Source organism: Osmia lignaria, chromosome 6, assembly GCF_051020975.1.
Source record: "Osmia lignaria lignaria isolate PbOS001 chromosome 6, iyOsmLign1, whole genome shotgun sequence".
Taxonomy (NCBI): domain Eukaryota; kingdom Metazoa; phylum Arthropoda; class Insecta; order Hymenoptera; family Megachilidae; genus Osmia; species Osmia lignaria.
Window position 1 is genome coordinate 7,761,881 of NC_135037.1, and position 24,450 is coordinate 7,786,330.

The window sequence follows — 24,450 nt, forward strand, 5'->3', positions numbered from 1 at the left end:
CGTTGGATAAACAATGCGTCAGATGTGTCAATAGAGATAAAATACACGTGTTTGTTCATTCTGGTATTTCTATTATTTGCATGCTATAAATTTTCCATCTTTATCACTTTTACAAATTTAGTACACGTGCTAATTATTCTTCTAATTCCTCGATTTTTCATTAGGACGGATAAATACATTGTTAGGATGATCAACGAAGTCCTTGAACTCCCTAGTGTTTTGTTTCCAATTTTATTGGCAACCTCGCAAATTCAGCACATTTTAAGGGTGCACCAGTCGTTTCCAAAAAACGATTTCAGCTGATAATGGCTGGCAGAGTTTCAAGATTCGTTCTGTTTCAAAATGGACAGCAATAATTTCAGATAAATGTTCGGTTAACGATATTTTCAAGAACCTCAATTTTTATTTCATTTAATTTCGACAATAATACCCTTAAGATTTTCCAACCCTTCCTTTTAAAGCTTTTATTAAAACACGTCTGACGACCCATATAGATTAAGCAGCGTCCATAATATCGGATTAAAATACACGCTCGACGTTCTGACGTCACGATCAGAACGAAAGGGGAAAAGTTGCAGGGTTTTGTAAGTTCCTTGAAAACAATATCAGTTAGAAGTTCTTTTTTTTTCTCTGAATTTCGTATTCACACAAAAACGTACCATTTTGTGGCAACCCTTTCTCAACCACTTTTGCCCTTTCAATCGCGAGGCCTCCGACCTGATTTCGTCACGATTCCAGCCTCCTGGCAGGGATGTGCACCCCAGAGTACTAATTCGAGGTGTAGCGTCGCGATATCGATTAAAACGCAATGACGAGTGCGCTCTGTTGGGATCAAAAACTTGTTTGCGAACGTTTCACGTTTGTTGCTACGTTCACTGGATTTCCAAAGTAACAAGGGTAATTACGAATTTCGAGTTCAATCGGTGTTTGCAGAGGGATGAAGTGGATGTTCGTTTCGCAGAATATTGGCAAAAGAAGGGTAATTTAACAGAGGGATGAAAGAGATGTTCGTTTTCTAGAATATTGGTAAAAAAAGGGTAATTTCGTATAGGGACGAAATGAAATGTTGTATTTTTTAAAAGTAGACTTATAAAGTAGCAGAAGAAAATTATATTTTTTAATCTTCTTTTAATTGATAAAACGTGGATGTGGGTTCTCCTTTTTTAGAATATTAAGAAAAGGTAATTTTGATTTTATCCGTTTGAAGGGTAGATTTATGAGACAGAAATCTCTTTCATAGAAAAGAAAATTGTTTCTTAATCTTTCTGTCGAAAGATGAAACTCGAATATAGGTTCACGTTTTGTAGAATATTGAAGAAAGAGGATATTTCATCCTTTTGAAAAGTAGATTCTGAGGGTAGGAACTTGCTCCATGGAGAAGCGGAGGGAGAACAATTTTTGGTTCTTTTTCCGAGAGATGAAACGAGGATATACTGCTTTCACAGAATATTTGGAAGAGAGGATAGATTCATGAGATAGGATGTGGATGTAATTTTTTCAAAAACTGAAGCAAGGGTATGAAGCAAGGAGTAACATTTGTTTGTTTTTTATCTGCTTTCAGAAATGGAATATGGCTCGTTCCATTTGCATAACCCGCCTTTGTATACTTATGCTATAAGGGGTGCCATAAATTTCATTAATCTTCCCGATCTACGTGATATTGTTCTACGAAAAATTTCTGAAAGCTGTGAATTCACCGCAACACGATGTCGATGTTAAATAAGCGAATAAAACGAACGCAACAAGTGAACAATTATTGAAATATTAAATAAGGGTTCTTTTTATTTTACAATTAAATAAAGCCTTTGGTCAAAGAATAAATGGTTTAGAAAAAGACCTCATTGTATTCGCTGTAAATATTCTGTCATTTTATTTTTAATTATACCTTTATCATTTCATATTGTTGTTATTTTCAATCGTGAGTGAAACACGAATATTATGTATAAAATCTAGATCGTACTAACAGGAAACATTAAATTTCTGTTACAGGCGTTGCTGTATCTGATACAGTTGTTGGATCCAATTGTAAAAGGCGACTACGTTATCGCTTATTTCCACACGCTAACGACCAGCGGTAACTACCCTAGCTTGCACTGGTTACGAGAAGTATACAACGTGCTTCCCTACAAGTGAGTCTCACCATTTCCTGAAATTCTAACAAAAATTCGAATATTTAAACACCGGTAGAATTTGGATTTCAATTGCAAATGTGCAATTTGGATTGCACTTCTATTTCATTCCACCACCATCAATCATTTTAAGAAATGATAAATACTTTGATCCTTATTCATGGAAATTGAATATTTTTTTGCAACTTCGTGTACATGTAATGCTTTATGCGTGTTAGATAATCTATCATGATAATCGGAATGATACATCATTTGTTTATGCGTAATATGACATGGTGACCATGAGAATATAGATTTGTCGGATAAGAAGAATCACTGTAGCTGAGTTTAGAATTTCAGAGAATATTTCGTCATTTTTATTACATTTTCCTTCTCTTTTTGTTACAGGTACAAGAAGAATCTTAAACACTTCTACATTATTCATCCGACTTTCTGGACCAAGGTTAGTACTTTAGTTGTTTAACCTTTTCGGTATTACTATATGTATTTCCATTTGGAGCTGACTATATTTTATTAAAATTTAGAAATTACATCATGCATCGCGTCATTGATTGCTAGCTAAGATAGTCTGATCATTAGGCATAATCTACTTAACAAAGTCCGACCACACAGCGCAGGGGTAGTCAATCTTTTTATACCCACCACCCACTTTTGTATCTCTGTTAGTAGTAAAATTTTCGACTTAGCTAGTCGACTACTAATCGCAGTCGCATAATGATGACGTATCTACCCCGAAACTACGTAGTAGGATTTCATTATTTTGTATTTTAATTTGTGACTCGTTATAAAATATAAACACTAAAGAGTTTTATGAAAACCTAATGAAAATGTTTTTAAATAATGCTATGAAAATTTTTTAAACAATACTTTAAAAAATTTTCATTTCAATGTTTTTAAAAAGTCAATTAAACTCAAAAAAAGGAAACTGCTTCAGTATCGGACAAAACCCCTTCCGCCCACCATGAATGCTGGAACGCGCGGTAGGGACCAGGTTGACTACCACTGACGTAGCGCGTCTATCTCAAAAGGTTTAATTACTCTTTTCGATCAATTCATTATTAATTCGTAGTAGTTTTATGTATAAAAAAATGTGTATTGCTATTTTCCTTATGTAAGAAACATTTTCACGGTGTAATACTTCAAGAAGATAAAGATTCAAGAAATGGAAAATTTTGAAGATTCATAGACATGTGTTTACAGATATTGTTACATAAAAATTGTATTCTATTAATGATCGAAACGCTTCGCAGAATCTAGTCTGTTCATCCTCCCATGTCAAAGATTCTTCATCTTCAAGGCTGCTCGCAGCTAAACTTTGTATCGTTCCGTTCCATGTATCGATTCAGGCGTTGATAAGGCGCTACTTTAAGGCGTAGAAACACGCGGTGAAACTCGCGTTTCTCACGAACGATCGTATCGAATCTTCCGACCCCCTTCCGGTAGAGTCGGTTAGCGAATACATTTTGCGCTTTGCTATTTGCGAATACGTTTTGCTAACACGATCTCGGGATTCCTTGACCCGCTGCGAGGCCAATTATTATCCTTTGATTTGATTTCTGTATTGCTTAGCTTCCAATTAACTAAATCGCCTATTATAAAATGTCCAAAAATCTTGTGCACTCTTAAGAAGAACCCACATTATCCATACGATAAGTTTAGAATATTTTTAATAAAAATTTGCCTATTTTCACGTTATCTTTTACAGATGATGACATGGTGGTTCACGACGTTCATGGCACCAGCCATCAAACAGAAAGTCCACAGTTTACCCGGAGTGGAGTACCTTTATGAAGTTATGTCGCCAGACCAGCTAGAAATCCCAGCGTATATTACAGAATACGATATGACGGTAAGAACATCCTTCATTTTTACAAGATTGCAGAAGTAATGTCAAAGAGACTTTGATGGAACCAGAATATATTTTTATTTTATATACAATATCATTTTAAAGCATTCCAAATTATTCCTCATGAAAAATGTTCATTTTTCAACTTATGCCACTATCGATACCAAGAATCTATAAATATAGCAATGATAAACAATTAATTTTATTAACAAGGCAAATACTCCACTAAAAAATCATTAAACCATCAATCAGAAGAACCTCCAGTTATCTACTTACATTAGCACTAGGGATGTGCGGTCCGACTGATGTGCCGGGTTCCCGACAAGTCGGGTCGGTGGAATTTTGGAATAAGATAATTTTTATTATGTGGAAAAATAATACATGTAAAGTTCCATATAAAACAGATTTTGCACATGCTTATTGCAAGTATTAACAAGTATGTACATGAGAGTTGTGTCACGGGCCGTGGCCCGCGGGAGCTCGTCCGAATCAGCCCGATTGTACCCAACTGAACCCGAAATAGTCGGGCTACTCGACTGCACGCATGTATCGGACGCCCGCCCGAGCCCGTAATATCGGGTAACCCGCACATCCTTAATTAGCCCACATCACATCCTGCTAATCTCCAGAAACGCAATCTAAAAATCCTCTCCGGTATCGTGGCACTCGCATGAAACAAGAAGCATTGGTTAAATCAAGACCGCCTAAATGTTGCAGATAAACGGGATGAGGTATTACCAACCGGACCCAATCTCCTCGTCACCGTCGACATCTACGTAACTTTCCGACAAAGATTGCCAGCCTGCGAAGCACTGGATCGAAGAAAGTCGAATCGACTGTTCCGGATAGTACGGTTTCGTGCGTGTTTCCTCTACGACCATCTCGAATGCCCGCTTCCGCAGAAAAGCGCGTGTCCGACACGCGAAACCTTCGGTCGACTATCAACGAGATAACTCGTCGATGAGGAGGGCTCCTCCAAAGCACCAAGGCATCCGCGTCGCTTCGAAGAAGCTCCTCGCGATGGATGGACTGTGAAATAGGAAAAGAAAAAAAAGAAACGTCGGATGCTTCGCGTGTTTGTTCGCCAGTCGATCGTTGAAGAATCAAGAAACCACTGCCCTTCGTCATCAGGTGTTTATTGCTGGAAAAGATAGCTTCTCCGATTGGCTTAGATCTCGCTGAAGTTGATTTTGGACAATCTTAGACAGACACCAAAAGAATGGAAGGATCTGAGGTGGTTTTAGGGAGGATTGAAAATTGTTATTCGCTGAGAGGTGCGAGTGTCGGCTGCCAAAAACACCAATAATCAGTATTCTCGTCGTTGTTATGATAGAGAGGATATTTACCCTTGAATGTTAATGCTGTTCGTGGATTCAGAACGATAAAGACAGGGTCACGATACGTCGAATAGAGAAGAGAGTTGACGACATTATTGTAGAGTTTCAAATCAGACGGCTTAATATACGAACTGTCGATCGCTTTCCTTTTATTTTCTTATCCGTCGTTGTACAGCGAAAGAGTTTATTCGATTGAACGTATGTATGTATTGATATTTTATTATGTCACGTCGTTGATGAATAAACGTCGAATATTTTCGATATACGATCACACAGAGCTGTATACGTAAAATTCTGTGACCCCATTGGATTAAAGGATGATGCTGGATGATATACAGATTTATAATCAGCCTGTGTATCGTTCGATTTGTTAAGATTACATGAAAATGATCTGTAAAAACAGACAATTTACCTTCATCGCCGATGACGAATTCAATTCAGACAGTGGTCTTGATTCATTCATTAAAGATTATCATCTATTTTTAGTAAAGTCGTTTCGTTAATTAGACTCGTTTCACAAATTAGACAATATTAATAATACATTATATTTCCCATTTAATAAATTTTCAAATAATTATTTATTTTCATTTGTATATTCAAGATGAGTGTTGAGGTTCCATCTTTTAGTGCTAATGAATTAATCACTCGTTATTGCTTTTTAATTACAATTTAATACCGACAGTCTACTGCCAGATGGCTATAAATACAATTGTTTCATTTAGATTTTAAACAATCTGTGATGCCGTTAATCGAGTTACATCGTAACCGTCTAACGTTCTGCTCGTGCCAATAAAAAAAACACTGCAATTTTCCATTTCTGTTTATTCTACCTTCGTACAATTAATAAACCCGAAAGAATTTCATCCAAACGATTCGTCATCGACGCCCATTAATTCCTGAAACGTTCAACAGCTGAATGCCGAGCTCGTACTCGCGGTTCAATTCTAGATTAGATGAAGCAATAAATTTAAGAGCTTTCTCGCGAATTCGTATCCATGGTATACGTATAATTTCGTGGGACAGAATCGTTATACTCGTTGTTAAGCATTTTTAGGCGATCGAAATGGCGAAAAGCAACAACTTGTGTCGACAAGACCTGTCTCGATCAATCCATTCCTTCAACATTTTCTCTCTCGTCGTATGCTTTCTCGCGTTACAAATCGATTGGATTGATCGATGACAGCTTAGTCGAAAAAGAAAAAAAGAAAATTATATATGTATCCACGTAAATTTTCCATAAGTTTACCTCTGTATAATTGGAGTACGCTTGATCATTCAGATACTTTTTCTATTAATTTTTATTACGTTGGTGATGTTTCGTTAGAATAGCGTTAGAATAGAGTTTCATTGAAGAAAATAAAACATTCATCTTAAAATCATTGAAAAATCGTTTCATCGAGAGATGTTCGCTTTATATGAATAATTATTTCTCCATGTCATCATCTTTCGTTCGACGAGTGTCTCTTCCCCGATTTTTCTGTTGATCAAATAGCCCGAGTGACTCGTGGATGATTGAAAAGCATCGGAATTGTAGAGTGTATCGGCTCGTGGAACATTTTGCCGTTTTGCGTTTAACGACCTCACTGTCCGTCCCTGAATCGTTTCTAGTTGATAGACCGTCGGACGAGACTTCGTTGATCGTCGTCTATTTCTCAAACTGATCTACATTCTTAGCAAATAACATTAGTATTACATTATTAATAAAATTTTACTAACACTTTTCAAATGGTTATATGCGAAAATTAAGAAATTTGAATAAAATTAATATTTATTATATTAATAATGTAAGCTAACAAACTGAAAGTTTCAACCAGATAAAATAAAGTGAAAGGGTTGTTGAAAAGAATGCAGATTGATTGAGAGGAAAATGTTGTATGGTTCTGACGATTACACGTTGTTCTTGTCCCGGCTGTGTAATTATGTTGAAAAGAGTTGATCGTAAGAGACGTAAGTGAACGTGTCGTAGGCGAGGCGAGGTTTGTGACAATATGTAATTATCGCGTGCTTAAACGAGTGACGGCTGAGATTCTGTCTGAACCCTTTTAAAGTCTTAGTCTGGTCAAGTTGATTATGTCAGCCTGAATGGAGTTAAAAATCAGGAGAATTGGATGATAGGTTGTTTTAATTAAAATTAACTGGACTGAGAGCCGTGGACTAATGTAAAATATTAAGATTAATTTTAATAATATCTGGAATATTAATATTAATATTATTAATCGAGCGCGACATAGATTCGCAATGTCCATAGTGAACGTGTTAATTTTAACTTGTTTTTAGTTTCAGATCATGCTACGACTTTAAAAGTGACACTCGTAAGTTAGGCTTTACGCTTAGAAGATAATCTTCGGCTTGACAAAAGTAAATCGAAACCGCTGTTGTTCCCTCGCTTTTAGAGGCCTCAAACCGGAAGCGATTAAACCGAACGAAGAAGATGAGCTTGTAAAACTGTGTCGTGTGTGGCGGTAGTTTTTGAACGGTGCTGTTATTTATCCTAGAATCCCGAGATTCACGTTTAATTTCCGAACTTTTCTCGTCGCGCACCTTCATCGTTCAAAACTGTCATCATTTTACGCTTTCAATCGTAATTTATTAAACGAACGATAACTCGAAGACTTTGGAACGGAAGTCAATTCTATAGGAATATATGCAATTGTGGAATTAAAACATCTTTCTTTCTTCAGCGTTGTTTACGAAGAAATTAGTCTCGGAAATGATCGATAAATATTTTAATACAATTGGAAAGTACCATTGTAATTTATAAATATTCAATTTCAGTAAAAAGTGAGAATAATTAATTAACCTTGATAAATTTCAAATAATCAGTTAAAGTAATTGAATCTTAAATTTGTGAAGGTTCATTTGAATATTTAGTTCGCTTTTTCAATGTAAATTCATTGTTCACCTAAAAGTTGTTACTAAAGATACATCAATTCTTGCATATTAATTAGAACAGAACATCGAACAAATTTAACATTATCACAAATGAATTTTATATAAACAAAAATAAGAACAAACTATACAAATCCATCTTAAAGAATAAGTGCAGCCGAAGTTTCCATGGATTTGTACTTAATCTATCGCGCGAATTTATACGCTCGTTATATTCTTTTTTTTTTTTATAATAGACAATTTTTTACCAAGTCGTTCAGCTGACGAGAACGTAAGTTTCGGAAACTACACGTGCATTGTCGTGTGTATGTATACGTACGCAATTACGGTGTAACGGTTAATTAAATTGTAATTGTTGTCGCGATTGATATAGATTTTAATTAATCGAGGTATATTTTTCTCTTGGTGCCGAAAGGCCCGGCCTCTAACAGGTGCACACCTTGCCCCATCGTCTGTTTTTTTATAGATCGAGCAATAAACGTATTGTTTCAACCAAAAGTACCATGTATCGTGTAATTTATTCCCGGGGAATTTCTGTCGCTTGCAAAAACAAAAAAAAACAAATGCCCGGTGTTATCTTATCGTTCAAATTCTCTGTGCGATTTGCAGACCGTTACAGCATGCCAAGCATGATATTAAACGTGAAAAAATCATGTCTGAATATAAGGGAATTTTAGCGTGATTTTTTTTAATTTGTTCTTTATGATAAATTTATTTATTAAAATTTTATGATATTTAATGCTTAAAAATTATATCAATTTTTCTCTGAATCAATCTAATAGTATTTTCAAAATTATAATTTTCAGTGTTACAGCTCCCCCCCTCCCCGGGGAAAGTTCAAAAATCTTTTTAGGGTCTTTCTTTTCTAATCAAGGATAAGCTTTGGCAAAAATTTCAGAAAAATCGGAGGGTTGTCGCTTTCGGAAGTACAGTCAAGAAATCTCCTTGCACCGAACTGTACATATTGAACTTGTTCCCATTCTTAAATCGGAGCAATTACTAACCCATCGCTACCGAGAGTATGTAGTTCTACTCCCATCAGACCGTGCTCATTGATTCAACCGCGTGCATGGGCGCGCGTGTGTTACTCGGAGCAGCGCGGCGGCGTACATTCACAAAGCCAGTCTTTCCTGTTTGTTACGCGCGACGCTGAACCAGTGAGCAGCGTGACGCCGAGCCGAGCGGAGAGGAGCGTTAGAATCCGCGTTGTTGCGCCTTGATTGCGAGTAATTGCATCCACAATCGCGATCAGGTGTTCGTTAACAGATAACGGTTGCCCGTGAATTCATTCGTTAGAAAAAGGAAAAAAGAAATAGGACGTGGCGCGTCTGCAAATATAGGCGAACTTGATAACAGGTAAAGGAACCGCGTGCTTGGAATTGACGTTCTTCCGAATGTCACCTGATCGTTTATTTTGGTGATGGTGACTCGTGGTCAGTTACTCGTTATTCACTCTGATAATTTTATTTTTGAGTAACGAGTCAATTCAACAGGAAGTTGAGTTAGAATGACTCGTGCACCTGTTGAAACTTTTCCTATCATGATTTGACAAATTTTTAAGTAAAAAGTAAAAGTGAAAGTAAAATTGTTTCATTACTACTTGAAATTTTAATCACTATAGTTTGTCAGTATTCTATTAATAAGAACTTTTGAAAATAGAAATTTTAATTATATTTTCTCATTATGTTAGCAAGGAATATAATTAAAGAATTTTTCATTCATAATTTCACTGTTAATAGACACGTGATGTCGGATCTGCTGAGACTTCTATTATCGTGATTTCTCAATTTTCTGTTTGTGACAAAAAATTTTTCTGAAATTTTAATCATCAATGACTTATGATCCTCTATTGATGTTCCTTGATTTCTGAGTTAACAAACATTTAGCATTGTTTATCCCCGTTTGAATACTTGTTTAGTAAACAAATGAAACGTCAATTCTCTGACCTGATAAAGTGACTAAAGACTTTCCCATGAGTCTGACGAAATTTCACAGACACATCGTTCGCTCGACTTCTAGCCAGCATAGTCATTTATTAATCATTCTTATAACGACTTCCTGATTTTCAACTTGGTCGTAACCTGTGCGACCGATATACCGTAACGAACTAATAAATTTACATTGACACTTATTTTATTGAGATAGTAAAATTTTAAATGATAAAAAGTGACTAAAAAATAATTTAATCAAGCTCTTTTGAACTAATTATCATATATTTACACTCTGAGATAAATATTTTTTTATTATCGCGTATATACTTATCTACCAATTTTATTGCTGCTAAAAAAAGATTCTTTATTGAAATGTTCTGCTGCGTGATTGTTGCACAATTCGGATTATTTATTTATTAAAATACAATCGAGCAGTGTGTCAAGGAATTCTTCACAAGGTGCTCCCGGGTTAAATGGCCAAGCTTAAAATATGAATTTGGGTCCTCAAAACAAACAAAAATTTCCTGTGGAAGTTTGCTCGCTAAACCTTCGTTCAATAGCTTCGTTCTGTGATCGATAGGAGCAATTCTTGTCTTCGAGCTGGAGGCTATCATTTTGAACAAAATATTTAATAATTATTTTGTTACTGTAAAACAATAAAGGAAGTAATAAAAGAGATAAACCTAGATTATTTCGGTATTATTCATTCCTATGATTCTGTAACTTAACAAGTCGATATCTCTTGAACGAAGCTTTAGCGAGCAAACTTCCACAGGAAGATACATATACAATCTTTTTATAAATATTTATTAAAAAATTACATCTTGAAGTTTACCGACAAAGAACAATAACATTGGCGAGTTCGTGATTTTTTTTCTAAACAATGGTAAACGGAATGGAAATTCTGTTTTAACAGAACGGTTATAAGTTCAACATGTGATAATAATTAAAATATAAAAATAGAAATTGCTTTTTACTCTTGAACAGGTGTAAAACAAACAATATTCGAAATCCTTGCAAAGCCGATTACAGGTGCGACAAAAAAGGTGTTCTGAAAGAACGGTCATAAGTCCAACATATTGTAATAAAAGTATAAAAAGAGAAATTGCTTTTTATTCTTGGACACATGTAAAACAAATTCCTTTAAACAGAATTTCTATTGCGTTAAAAAGATTTCTTCGAACGTTGTAAAACGTTTTTATGACTCGTATATGGTAATATTATTTTACGACATTGTACTATAAATCCGTCAACCGTGGCCTTTGACTAGTCAAGTGGTTCTTAATTTTTTCAAAATTATGTACCATTTACAATTTTACAAAATTTTTGCGGAACAATAAAATCATAAAATAAAACGGTGTATATATTTTTTATATTGCATAATAAATAAAAATCACATACGTAATAGGTTACATATCAATCAATAGCAAACAAAAGGTTAAAAATTGTCACAATTTTTTCAATGGGATATTTTGGCGAAACACTTTCTCTAAGTTCACGGATCACCGGTTAAGAACCAGTGGACTAGTCTAAAATAACTGTTCTATCACAGTAAATTATGTCTATTTTATTAAAATAGATACTATTTAAATACTTAAATAATGAATTTTTGAAAAGATTATTCTTTGGCCAGGTGTTAAATTTATTCTGTCTCCTTTAAGCGACAGATCTTTTAGTCTCTTATACAAGGAACATTTCTTGGATGAATTTTTTTCACTTATGCAAGCTATACTTTGTAACAGGAACATTAATCATTACTTTTCGTTTGTACAAAATTTACATAATCTTGGCTAATCATACCGTACCTTAAAACCGTTGCCTTTTAACATTTAATCACATCAGCCATAATAACATCGAGTCACACTTGTGACGCAACTAATAGTTCAAATGTGACAAATATGGTTGTGTTTATAGTAAACTCGAATTTTTATTTCAGGAATCTTCAATTTAACGTTCTATCAGTGGATAGTTACCTCTGGGTAATTAGCAAGGAATTACAAGTCAATTGTTGTGTTTGTAAGAAATTAGCAATATTAGTAGTGTTCGTATTTTAATTAGCACCAGATACCATGTATACTGATAAGGTAAAACAATGGTAATGTGAATACTTCGTGTGGAAATTACAAATAGGTGACACCTACTATCAAAATGGTAATTTTCCTTCTCCAACGTTTAAAGCTTATTAACTAGCTTTTGAACTGTGAATTCAAGGAGATTCTCATTAACTTACTTTAAGAAATAGATAATAAGGAAACATCCTAATTTTATTAAGATATCAATTGAGAATATTAGAAATATTTGTTAGGACAGTTCATTTTCTAAATGAATAAAAAATAAGTTAATATAATTATAAACGACCTATGTCAGATTTTTATTCCAACGATCCATTATCTTTACGTAACATTCTTTCATGGAATATTCTGAAAAGAACTGGGATACTCCATTTGGTTTGGAGATTAAAATTTCAGGAGAACAAGTAGCGTTACTAGTGAAACCTCGGGGTCAGTGACTTTCTAAGCACACTATTCTAATTGTAGGTTGAGAAACCACGAGTAGCTGTATACACGGTTATGTCCATCGATTTTTTAAAACACTATTCTCAGAGCGTAGCGAAGTAATCGATGCAACACGTGGATGTTAACACTTTATCGCCTAATATTATGTATTCGTGATTTTGATATGTAAGGAGATGGCTATCCAATACGTTAGACGACCCCCATGATCCCGGCAAATTTTTACACCATGGAATCCATAGAATAGGCCACTAAAATGATCTGTACCAAGTTTTATCCAATTCGATTAATGGGAACATGGTCAAAATGGCGGTCAAAGTTGACCCTTTTAACATGGGGCTCTATGGAGAGTGGTCGAAATCGTGCTTTCGACATCCTAGTTTCCGGATATGTTAATCTAGACGATAATACCTTTCAAATGAGCCCATGGACATCAAAATCGTCAAACGGAACCTTGGTCAAAACCCGTTATGAAGAAATGAAAGAAATCGATGATTTTAAAGATTTTCGCCATTTTGACCATGTTCCCATTAATCGATTTGGATAAAACTTGGTACAGATCATTTTGGTGGCCTATTCTATGGATTCCATGGGATAAAAATTTGCCGGGACCATGGGGGTCGGCTAACGTATTGGATAGCCATCTACTTTGGTACGCTACTGGTCTTCACTTTGTTTCGGTATTAACCCATTTGCTACCACGATCCCCAATTGGGGATTTGAATATATATATATTTTTTATCACTTGCAATAGGATTATGTTAAATAAAATGTTAAATAAAAACATCAAAAATAAAAATTTGGCAGTTAATGGGTTAAGTCATTCTGGAAGTTCCTATAGCTTTACTCTGTTTCTTTTTCTTATGGCACGTAATGGCAATTTTAAGAGAATAGAGAAATATATTTCAAAAACTTTTTTTAAAGTTTTTACCTATTGGTAGAATAGGAAATTATTAAACTTCGTCTAGACAAACACTCCTAAAAGTATCATTCTTATTCACAGTCAACCATCTGAGTATAAAGTCCCTTACTATGAATAATTCTGTTGACTCAACAAATTAATTTCGGCGTAATCTAACTTTTAGTTGATATCGTTTGCGTTGTTGACGATATCGAATAATTGCCTTCCTATTATTGATTTGATTTCAAACGGTTCTATTAATTAGAAAACTATAATTGAAAAAAGTACCGTAAATTTCATAGCTTCATAAATGCAAAAATGTACATTTTTTACAGCAATTTAATTGTTACGACTTTATCTCCTGACAACTGTTTACTAGTAATGGTAATTTTATTACAAGTTTAGAATGCATTAAAGAAGTATATTTAAATTGTATGAAAATTCCTTGGATTTACCCACATCCGTTAATAATTTCAAACGAATCACCGTATTAATGATATCGTGAATTAATGATTTTTGAATAATCATTGTATCTAAGTTAATCTTTACGTACAAGGTTCAAATAATTCTAATATACATCTCTACAGCTTATGAATTTATATTTCCATTTATAACTAAGGGAATTTATAATGAATTTTTCAACATTTTTCTGCAATATTCTATTCAAACTATAAAATTTCACTTGATGTAAAAAGGGTTCAGTATTGCAAGAGGTAATAATTAATATTCCAACAAACGAGTTTCAAAAGCATATCATTTTAATATTTTCCTTGACTTGGAGGTCATTTCTGTTTGCAAACAAAATATTTGTCTTAGCAGAATTTAAAAGGATAGCTTTGCAGGCTATAACACGTAGTGTAATTATGAAATGAAAGGTGAAAGTAGAAATGCTTCAATATTTGTTAATTAGTTCCTTTTAAAAAGAGGAAAATGAAACGTTAATACTTGAACGCTCATGGTGAACTTATACTGGTCGTTTTACTAATCTCTGATATTTAGTTAATCTTTTCCCGTAAATATTTAACATGATCTTTATAAAGATTTCTACAAATACAACGAGAAATAAAACAGTATGTACTTGAGAAAATTCTTCTTGAATAAAAATTGAGATTCAGCTTCATGAATATTTGATACATTTGTACATTACATTAATTTAAATGTGCGCCTAGTACAGTCAACATCGAGATACAATAGAAAGAGTGCAGGGTAAAGTTTCTGTTATTTCAGATCATTGACCGTGAGTTATCAGATACGTGAGTGAAACGAACTGTGAATTCAACATTTCTATTTTTATTACTACAATATATTATACTATATTGTGCTATCGTGTACTTGAAATTAGTAAATTTTCATGCAATTACAAATTCGGGTAGAAACGAGTCTTATGAGAGGATTGATCCCAAATGTTCTAAAACATGTTATTGAAATTTATATATTTGTATTTGTAATATAAAAAATTGGCAAGGGTTTAATGTAAAATTTGGAGTTACCATTCGTGTTGCAAAAGAAATATTGAAGGTAATTAAGAAAGTAAGTGAAGAGAAATAAGAGAATGGCACACGATATATCTTTTCACAGATCTGATGACGGAACTACTTTGATGTTACACTAAAAGAGCTCGAAAAAGAATGGAGATCTTAGGTATAAAATTTGCACCGTTGAATGTGCCGTTGAAACGAAGACTGGAAACGCTGTCAGTCGCGATATGGATCATTTTGTTGGCTGGTGGAGACTTACTGGGTTACTTGGCCACTGCCTATATTCTCTTCTATACAAAGACCTTACGTTATTTCATGCTGCTCTATTTTATTTGGATGTACTATGACTGGGACACGTGTGAAAAAGGTGGTAGAAGGTAAGATATCATTTATTCTTAATTAACTAATACAGGTAATCAGTCTTTAGAAATTAGAGAAATAATTATCCTTAGAAATATTTTACCTATATTATTATTTCATACAATTTTTTTATATCATGCTTATGTTTCCTACTGATCTGCAACAAGAAAATGAAATATTTATGATTCCAGTATTATGTCTTATCACTGTAGATTTCACTGGAATGATAAGCCAAGTTTCTTATCAAGCTAAAGATATACGAATTATATTGTGAATGATGATGACATATGAATAAGTGGTTGGATATTCACTTGAAAATTCTTCAGAACTGATATCCGATTTACAAACAATTTCACAGAAAAAATTATACATTTCATTTGCAAAACAAATGTCTTAATCAATTTTTCAAAATAGTTCTCTGAGAATGTTTGATTATTGCAATTAACAAAAATCATTTTTATTTCAGGGAAGTATTGACCAGATGGTTGAGAAACTGCACCTGGTTACGGTATTTCGCCGATTATTTTCCCGTGACATTGGTGAAAACCACGGATCTAGACCCAAATAGAAATTATTTGTTCTGTTGTTTTCCTCACGGAATATTGGCAACGGGAGTTTACGGTGCTTTCGGGACCGACGGTCGCGGTTGCCGAGAAATGTTTCCGGGTCTGGACATCCGGGTCGCGATTCTAGATCAACACTTCAAGATCCCTCTGTTTCGCGAGTACGTTTACCTGAACGGTACGTGCCATTCTCCGTAAACGAATACGTAATAATCCTTTGATAAATGAGTTTGTATTTAATTAAAATACAGGCGGTATCGGCAGCAGTTCAGAGAGTTTAAGCTATCAGCTGTCGACGAAACCTGAACCACCGTTTACTGGAAAAGCGGTGATTCTAATCATTGGTGGAGCATCGGAATCTTTAGAATGTACACCAGGAAGTTATCGTCTTCTCGTAAAAAGGAGGAAAGGATTCGTAAAGCTGGCACTGAAGCATGGGTTAGAATAATCATTTACAAATTTTCAGTTAATTATAATAATCATAATTACTATTTCCAATATCACAGAAAATTAATTGGAGTTCTCATAATAAAATTACAGATTTAATTAACTTTTTTCATTTCATTAATTTCAGGTCAGCCTTGGTACCAATCTTCTCTTTCGGAGAAACGGATATATACGATCAAATATACGGTGCCGAGGGTACACGTCTAAAAAAGGTGCAACATTTTATACGTAAGGTGATTGGAATCGCGCCTGTCCTTCTGAAGGGTCGTGGATTTTTCCAGTATTCATTCGGCATTATCGCTCGTCGGAAACCGGTCACCGTCGTTGGTAAATATTGTACAATAGTTAAGGAGATTCTGTACTTTGCATACATATCAATGTTAATTAAAATTTGCATGAAACATTTCGAAACGATAGTTCGTGCTCGTAGACATTAAAAAAGAAATGTAACAGGTGTCGATGCATGCCATTGATCGTATAATTAGCTACTTTAAATAATCAGATCATTGAATATCAAGGTTTTTGGTTAATTATAGAGAGTTAATTTTATACGTTTGAATCTTCTCTTTATTTCAGTCGGAATGTGACGATATAATACAATTTTTATTTATTGTTACTGAAAAGTTTCCACTTGATACACTGATGATTTAACATTTCTTTTTTTTTCTGGAAATAAAAGAATTTAAACTTCCTTTTTTCCAGTTGGTAGTCCAATGGAGGTGCCAAAGATACCCGAGCCAACGAAGGAGCAAATCGACGAGTACCATGAGAAATTCATCAAAAAACTGGTGGAGTTATTCGAAACCCATAAGCACAAATACATTGAGAACGCAGACTCGATACACCTCGAGTTATTATCGTAATAATGAATCTTGAAAAATGAAACACAAACTTCAGAAGATTCCATCACAACTTAGAATCAGATTCGAAAATTCCTGATAGAATTCCAGTACTTGTGAACGACTGTTTGTTTCCATTCGTCAGTTCGTAGATTTGTTTAGTAAATCTGCGTAAGAAAGAACCAATAGAATTAAGAATACGATAGCGATAGAGAATACATTCTCTCCTTTAATCCGAAAATGGTGATGGCTTTAAGCGATATTTGCTCAAATAACTGATAGATAAAGAATTGTAAATGAAGGTAGCATAGAATTGTAAATTAGAAAAAGCAAGGGAAACTTGCTTGTTAAATATAACGGGTATATAGAACTTTTAACCCTCGAATGGCGATGGGAAGAGGTCAATTGTGACCTCTATAAAAATAAAAAGGGCAATATAAAAGGAGACCCTATCAGTCAAGTGTAAAATTATACTTAATATTCATTCTATGATTAATCCATGACGATAAAATTTTTTTTTAATTTACTCTTTAAAATTAAAATATTGAAAATTATTAAAATTTTAAGTACTGGAGTAATGTAACAAAAAAAGTTAGGCACTTGTAGCCATGATAAATTAGAAACACAAGGAATCTGTTGGACAGGATTTATTGAATTAGGTAGAATTACAAGTTCAGGGTTTAAGATACAGTTGCTTCCATTTATTTGTGCAAAACATTTTACAGTGAGCGCAATGCTTTTAATTCTCCCGTTCGATAGGCTTCCAGATATTATCGTCTTACCTTGTCCTCTCTCTCGGATAACAGCAAGCAAAACAGGCCGAGTCGGTCGCGTGCCCTTAATTTATATCCGTTCGTTGCTATCTGCGATCGGCGTAATCAACGATCACGTTGTCAAGAATGAATTTGGCGTTTTCCGCGCTCGCGTTCCGCGTCTCCGCCTCCGGCGATAGCCAATATGTACTCGAATATTCGAGTTGAAAATTCATCCTCAAGGCTCGAATATTCGAGTACATAGTTCGATTTTTTCGAGTAGCTCGCTTTTGTTTCAAACAGTTCGATCAGACCGATCATTGTTTGATTCAAAATTCGAGTACTCGAATAAATCGAGTACTCACACCTCTAATTGTTACACACTTAAATTTTTGTATAAAAAATTTTCATATATTTAAAAACTGATATCTATGGAATAATGTGATATTTAAACTATAAATCATAGGGGTTGGGTCGTCAAAGCCATGGTTCCTCCATTCGAGGGTTCAACTAATCGCCAATTAAGTTTATACTGTACTTTATTATAAAAATCAATACGCACACACTTACATATCCCTGTGATTGTGCACATTGCACATCCATTGTTTAATATAGAATACTATCTCCCGTGCGTAACTGAATGAATGGGGCTAATACTACCGCGAGGGTTAAAATACCCAAGCACCAACCAATCCTGCGTAATATCTGTATAGAAAGAACAAGATTCTTGTTCATCAATATGTTCGGATTAATTTGTACAATTTTTATGTTAAGTTTTAGATGATGTTATTAATATACATACCCTGTCCTGCCATTCCCTGTTCTTAATGCAATCGCGGAATCGCATTCGTGTGAAATGTACAGTACTGTACATAGGTGTCCAAACATCCGGTATGTGTTTGTAAAGAAACATGTCCAGGTGTTTGCGGAAAAGGAATGATTTCGTTCTTACTAAATCTCTCATCTGAAAATATTTCAACAAGAATTATTAGATACTTAGATACATTTTTATCGTACTTCTTAAATTTGGAGAATTTTTTAAATATAAAAATTATAATATTTAAAAATGAACAAATACCTCAATATAATTGTACATAGCAAGATCACATATTGCATGGGCATCATCGCATCGTAATTCAGTGAATTTCGGAAGAACCTTGCTAAAGTCGGAATCGTAATGCTCCATTAATCCATCGAGCAAGAGAACATCTTCGAATCCCTAATGGAAAATAAGAAAAGGATCGTACATTGAAGGTGATGTGATTTAAAATAATTTTCATTGAATAAAACTTACCGTGTTCATTCCCTGAGCGTAAAAAGGCACCATAGCATGAGCAGCATCTCCGATAATGAGGCTGGTTTTTCCAACATGATAAGGTTTGCACTAAAACACATTTATGACATATAAAATTTAAAAGACAAATCTTTTTAAAACTCCTGACATTTCAATATTTACCTTAACTGATATCAGAGCTTTAGGTTCCCTCTCAAAGTAATCCTTCACCAGTTTCTCTTTACTTATCAGTTTAATCAAATCCGGAAATTGCTCCTCGCAGAAGTCTAAAAGCGCCTGTGGTGTCGTCAGTTTATCCAAAGTGTCGAAGGGTGCAAATAAATTAGCAGTGAAGGTGCGATCGTCGTTCGGCAGAGCTATCATCATGAACTCTCCTCGGGGCCAGATGTGAAGATGATTGTTGCTCATCACGAACTTGAATAAAACATAAAATTTTCATTTTCATGTAATCCCAAAGGACCTATTTAATTTCGAAGGTGCTATATGTAGGAGAGGGGAGAAGAAGGCGTTTCGTCTCGGGAACGTCAGTGGGGCTGGACACCCATGATACCGTAATTCGGAATTCCTATGTATTTGGACTGCATGCCGGGCAACCGCCAGCGAGAACACTGTCACCTCGCCGCCACCTAGCGGTACCCGGCCCGAACCAAAGGCGTCCGGGGAGACGAAATCCTCTCCCCATCCACTAAACGCTTACACAGAAAAATTTTACCTGGTTGTTTTTTCCAGGAGGAACGTGTAATTCTACGTATCCATGCTCGATATACGTCTGACTATAATCAAACCGTGGCCTCCTAGTCATTATTTTCCTGATCCTCGAATAAGCACCATCAGCACCGATCAACAAATCAGCTTGTAATTCTTTCGTTTCATTAGTGATGGTACTGAAAAATTGATGAAATGTACCATCGACAGGAACCGTCTTACAAAATCATTTGAACAGAAAGCTTCTTACTCTTGTATTTTAAATTTCGCCGTTTCCAGGTTCGCGTCTATGACCTTTTTATTGAAATGGAGGGTCACTTCCGGGTACTTCTCTGCGGCTGTTGAATAAAAAGAACCTTGCAATAAAATTTACGAATGCACTTCTCGCGAATTATTTCGATCCAGACGAAATGGAAGAAAGTTATTTCTATTTAGAAAGCAGGTTCACTGCGCTTAAGTCGGGCCTGAGCAAATGGGCCAATTAAAAATTTAACGCATAAGTAGGCGCAGATTAGATTATAAGCGACGCTCGAGCGTACGTGTTTCACGCGCAACATCTCGAGAAGCAAAAGGTGGTAGTAACAAGAAACGTGACACTCTCGAATTCTTGTGGCTTCACGCACTACCGCGTCACCGGATATTCAGCGACGATTCTTTTCGATCGACAAGCATCTCGTGTTCGTCTCTCTATTCCGTGTAACAAGATGTGATTTTAGTACCGAGACGTTCAACGCGCTAAGAAACCTTTCTTTTCGAATGCATCAGTACGATGGCAAGTAGTACGAGTCAACAAATACGAGTTCTGGATAGAAAAGATTCGCTCACCATTCAATAGAACTATGTTCAGGTATCGTCTGCTGACCGAGTAAATACACTGCAAAATATCAAATAAAAATGGTTCGTTTGAAATGTTATTAGTGTTAGAGGGAATGAAGGAGGGGATTATTGAAATCACTTACGTTCCCTTTTCCATCGTAGATGATCTCTTTCAGATTGCCATCCTTGTCGTGAATCATTCTTCCACGCATTGGGATGCCATGATGGTCGATCAAGGTATCTTCAAGGCCGACTGCCCTTAAAGCTTCGCGACCTCTGACCGAGAGTGCCAGGTCGATACTCTGACCCCATGTATCCTCCTGCCTGACGTCTAAAAGAAAATTTCAATTCCAGGTGTCATTAGACTTCTGGAAACTACTAAATCCTTGGAACACTGGGATAATTTTAACTATTTTCAAAAATTTCTTTTTCTACAAAAATTTAGAATCAAACGTCACCCAATAATTTTTTGAACCTGAAATTCAGAGATTGCCAAGGTATTAATTAATAATAATTAGAATTATTTTATACACTCACCTGGACGATATTCGTAGACGGATACCCGATGACCCCTCTTCGCGAAGAAACAGGCAGCCAAAGCTCCAACCTAAAACACCGAAGATCCACTATATTTTCCTTTGATAAGGAGTTTCTAAATCTTTTTCTTTTTTCTCATCATTTGAAACTATTGGATGATTCGAGCACACACCAAACCACCCCCTGCGATGGCAATCCGCGGCTTTCGATCGGCGACCGCCATACTATACCGTCCAGCAGCGAAGCCGCTGATCAACTACCTGTCCTAACATGATCCTCGTGCTGGTATATATACTGAGTGAGTCAACTAGTATTGGAACCTCAAAAATCGCGGTAATCTACTGACGATACGAGAAAATTTCTTGGAGGGAAAGAATATCTATCGCAAATAAGTAAATGGTGAAAGAAATATGTTTTCTTTAAGGATGTATATTTTCTTCCATATTTTGTTATATTTTTCTTTCTTTCTTTATAATGCAGTATTATTTAATTTTTTCTTATTTGTGTGTGTATGAGAAAAAGGAGACGGTAGCAAGATAAGTGGAAATAATTACTCTTTAGGCAATTTTTCCTCGTTCCAAACAATAATTATCGAGTGCTATCCCTGCAAATTTGCAGTTAACAATAATACGTTTTGTGTCGAACTCTTTTACTGTGAAAGTGTTAAGGGTAGTATAGTTTGTATAAAAAATTGTTTAACGTTAACTCTTTTGAATTAACATTACTGCAAAAATGTGTCCAAAAATGTTACATTTCTTAATTCCGTCAGATCGTGATTTTCCATGAAATTTTTGTTATCGAAAAGAAATACGTAAACAGTTTAGGGAGATATGCGACGGTATTCACATTTATAAGAATAATTTTGTTTATGTGAGTTCTTTCTTGTCGATTTGCTGTTTTATAATACCAGAGATTAAGAGATATTGATATTAATTTGAAGCGCCGTCAGTAACTGATAGCAGATCGGACGTTTGATTGAAATTTAGATAACAATATCTGCGAACGAAAGCAATGCTTTTCTATATGCTGTATTGGAAAAAGAAGAAACTAGAAGATTCTATGGTAATAGATTGTATTTCTGATTATTCCAAATTCTATTACTAAATAAGATTGTATCGATAAACTGATTTACTTGATCACGTGAATTTCTTAACTTAAAAAATTTTGGAAAGAATGAAACTTATCACTTTATTACTTCGATGAAATTTAATTTTTTATCTTAATATTTAAAACAATTTCATGATTTGTTTTACTCTTCAAAATCGATCATTGCACCTACACAAATTTCACTTTGATTTGTATTCTCTACACTATGTGCAAAGAAATTGTAAAGGCTTACCACTCATCAAGATACCAAAGATTACAAAGACTTCTACAGCTTTCCAAGTCTGAAGCATATGTATACCTTTTTTGTGACGAAAGCAGTCTGCTGATAGAGAGAACTCGTGTATTATGAACTCTGCAACAGTTTAATAACTCCTAAAGCTTGTCTGTCTTCGCTGCTGAAGCAACAAGCTCGGGTACCAAAGTCTAAGAACTACAATCAAAATATCGTAAATCAAATCCTTCTTTTAACAACCCATAAAACTACCGACGATTCATATGTTACAAGTTTTTCAGTACAAGTACTTTCCGCTTTTATATCCTCTTTCACTTGTCAGTAGATTGGAAGTGTTCAGGAGAAGAATAGTTGTTGAACACTTGGTAGCTAAAATGGTTAATACTGACCTTGACCATCAAGCTGTGAATAAGGGATGAAGCATTGCAAATTATTAAAAAATATAAATATTGCAAGAATGAAATTACAAGTGTGACCTACATTTCTAACCGATGACACATGGACTCGAGGTTAACAATGGGGGGTTGCAACCCTACGTCAATGAGAATCACTCTGCAAGAATAATTCACGGTAAGGTTAACTAGAAACGCGAAGAAGCAGGGTTCAATTATGGGTGCCCTTGAGCCACACTTTCGATCGATACCTTCGCTGCTGTATACTCGTACACCCTGCAATGTCAGCGCGGCAAGGACGGAGCGATTACTTGTGAAGCCAGTGCACCGTGAAGAGGTTCAAGGTGTCTTGGTATCCTTGGACCTTAGTGTCCACTGATTTCCATAATCTCAATACCTTAATGACCAAGAAACTAATTACTCATGGAGTGCTGTCCCAAGTTGGTCCACGACCTCCCCTGATTTTTAACCTACCCTGAAGCCAATTCACCCGAAGAAGACTAGGACCCCAGACACACAATAACTCCAATTTGATTCCTATATTATGAAAATGTTGCAAGGGGGAAGAGAGGAAGCGTTCCGGTAGCCAGTCCAGGTCCTGCCGGTCGCTCGCCAGGGGTGGCGCGAGGAAACTGAAAACGGCCAACGAGGATGATGTGGTAGCCGACGGTATGACGATGCGTGGCGTGGTCGTCGTGGTCACGGCGCTGTTGGAATAATCAAAAATAGCCGGTGTGCCAGTCAGTGCGGCGATGTCGACGGCGAACGACGTTTCGACGGTACGGTTCGGCCGGTGGTGGTGGTGCTGGCGGAGACGAAGGAGGAGTACTACCTGCGGGCCAACGATGCCGACAGGATACGCGAAAACGTTCGTCCTCCTCGGTGTACTCGCGGTGTTATGCGCCCTGTTGGGCCCCGTCGACGCCTTAGCAAGGACGAAACCTGAAGAGCCTCGGGGCAAGGGAGGCCACAAGGAATCCGAGCCTGTCATCGAGGAAGTCAATGCCAAACAGCTCGAACGGCTCCTCAATGAGAAGGATTTTGTTGCCGTGTACTGGTGTAAGTGAACTCATAGTGTTCTTCCTTGTTTTATGACCTTCAGGCTGGATCTTCTCCTATCTTGTGATGTAATTGTTTCGACAGTGGAGATTTTAAAAGCATAGCTTGACTCTTTGCTAATAGATTAGTGAGAGATGGTACCACTTGTGAGAAATTCTACCGAGATCACTGGGCTGTTTGGATACTCGAAGAATTTCTTCTTCAGGTGTTTAGATTTTCTGTTGCCTACTGGCAAATCAATATCGAATTGAATTTCTGCATATATAGCACACTTTGTTGCGAAAGTGGACAGTAAAGAAATGTAGAATCAACAGGACACGTGG

At 35.7% G+C, this 24,450-nt stretch overlaps 4 protein-coding genes across 14 annotated transcripts in view; 3 read left to right on the forward strand and 1 right to left on the reverse strand.

Annotated features, from left to right (window-relative positions):
* Gdap2 (ganglioside induced differentiation associated protein 2) overlaps positions 1 to 8,457 on the forward strand; it is a 40,705-nt gene extending 32,248 nt beyond the window's left edge. For all 3 annotated transcript variants that reach the window (XM_034318596.2, XM_034318597.2, XM_034318599.2), the window contains exons 9-12: positions 1,990 to 2,129; positions 2,517 to 2,571; positions 3,835 to 3,978; positions 4,693 to 8,457. In XM_034318596.2, the coding sequence (XP_034174487.1) occupies positions 1,990 to 2,129; positions 2,517 to 2,571; positions 3,835 to 3,978; positions 4,693 to 4,755 (402 nt within the window). In that variant the 3' untranslated portion in view covers positions 4,756 to 8,457. The remainder of the gene's footprint in view (positions 1 to 1,989; positions 2,130 to 2,516; positions 2,572 to 3,834; positions 3,979 to 4,692) is intronic.
* Positions 8,458 to 8,983: 526 nt separating this feature from the next.
* LOC117601614 (2-acylglycerol O-acyltransferase 2-A) lies at positions 8,984 to 17,308 on the forward strand. Of its 3 annotated transcripts, XM_034318606.2 has the most exons (7): positions 8,984 to 9,557; positions 12,069 to 12,283; positions 15,125 to 15,401; positions 15,851 to 16,125; positions 16,199 to 16,385; positions 16,522 to 16,721; positions 17,097 to 17,308. In XM_034318606.2, exons 3-7 carry the CDS (start codon positions 15,175 to 15,177, stop codon positions 17,255 to 17,257), a joined length of 1,050 nt encoding a protein of 349 aa, XP_034174497.1. In that variant the 5' UTR covers positions 8,984 to 9,557; positions 12,069 to 12,283; positions 15,125 to 15,174; the 3' UTR covers positions 17,258 to 17,308. The 3 variants fall into 3 exon arrangements, with proteins under 3 accessions (XP_034174497.1, XP_034174495.1, XP_076544841.1); XM_034318604.2 differs by lacking the exon at positions 12,069 to 12,283 and having other exon boundaries at positions 8,988 to 9,557; XM_076688726.1 differs by lacking the exons at positions 8,984 to 9,557; positions 12,069 to 12,283 and adding an exon at positions 14,920 to 15,064.
* A 1,240-nt stretch (positions 17,309 to 18,548) lies between these two features.
* cn (Kynurenine 3-monooxygenase cn) lies at positions 18,549 to 23,677 on the reverse strand. Of its 4 annotated transcripts, XM_034318601.2 has the most exons (14): positions 23,543 to 23,677; positions 23,320 to 23,465; positions 23,157 to 23,228; positions 22,743 to 23,078; positions 21,338 to 21,407; positions 20,944 to 21,131; positions 20,810 to 20,858; positions 20,235 to 20,322; positions 19,992 to 20,163; positions 19,442 to 19,693; positions 19,280 to 19,369; positions 19,064 to 19,204; positions 18,788 to 18,949; positions 18,549 to 18,690 (listed from the first exon to the last, which is right to left on the reverse strand). In XM_034318601.2, exons 6-14 carry the CDS (start codon positions 21,010 to 21,012, stop codon positions 18,592 to 18,594), a joined length of 1,122 nt encoding a protein of 373 aa, XP_034174492.1. In that variant the 5' UTR covers positions 21,013 to 21,131; positions 21,338 to 21,407; positions 22,743 to 23,078; positions 23,157 to 23,228; positions 23,320 to 23,465; positions 23,543 to 23,677; the 3' UTR covers positions 18,549 to 18,591. The 4 variants fall into 4 exon arrangements, with proteins under 4 accessions (XP_034174492.1, XP_034174493.1, XP_034174494.1 ...); XM_034318602.2 differs by lacking the exon at positions 22,743 to 23,078; XM_034318603.2 differs by lacking the exons at positions 22,743 to 23,078; positions 23,157 to 23,228.
* A 110-nt stretch (positions 23,678 to 23,787) lies between these two features.
* Positions 23,788 to 24,450, forward strand: part of hlk (hulk) — a 33,601-nt gene continuing 32,938 nt past the window's right edge. For 3 of the 4 annotated variants that reach the window (XM_076688724.1, XM_034318595.2, XM_034318593.2), the window contains exon 1: positions 23,790 to 24,127. In XM_076688724.1, coding sequence (XP_076544839.1) covers positions 23,821 to 24,127 — 307 coding nt within the window. In that variant the 5' untranslated portion in view covers positions 23,790 to 23,820. Of the gene's footprint in view, positions 24,128 to 24,450 lie in introns of all 4 variants that reach the window. The other variant, XM_076688725.1, reaches the window with a different exon arrangement.

Excerpts from the sequence above, each read along its gene's own strand:
- LOC117601614 (XM_034318606.2), top strand. The coding sequence starts at position 15,175 with ATGGAGATCTTAGGTATAAAATTTGCACCGTTGAATGTGCCGTTGAAA. Across the intron at positions 16,126-16,198 it reads CGAGTACGTTTACCTGAACG|GCGGTATCGGCAGCAGTTCA; the intron begins GTACGTGCCATT and ends ATTAAAATACAG. Across the intron at positions 16,386-16,521 it reads AAGCTGGCACTGAAGCATGG|GTCAGCCTTGGTACCAATCT; the intron begins GTTAGAATAATC and ends CATTAATTTCAG.
- cn (XM_034318600.2), bottom strand. The coding sequence starts at position 21,560 with ATGGCGGTCGCCGATCGAAAGCCGCGGATTGCCATCGCAGGGGGTGGT. Across the intron at positions 21,132-21,337 it reads CGTCTACGAATATCGTCCAG|ACGTCAGGCAGGAGGATACA; the intron begins GTGAGTGTATAA and ends ATTTTCTTTTAG. Across the intron at positions 18,691-18,787 it reads ACAGGGAATGGCAGGACAGG|ATATTACGCAGGATTGGTTG; the intron begins GTATGTATATTA and ends CTTTCTATACAG.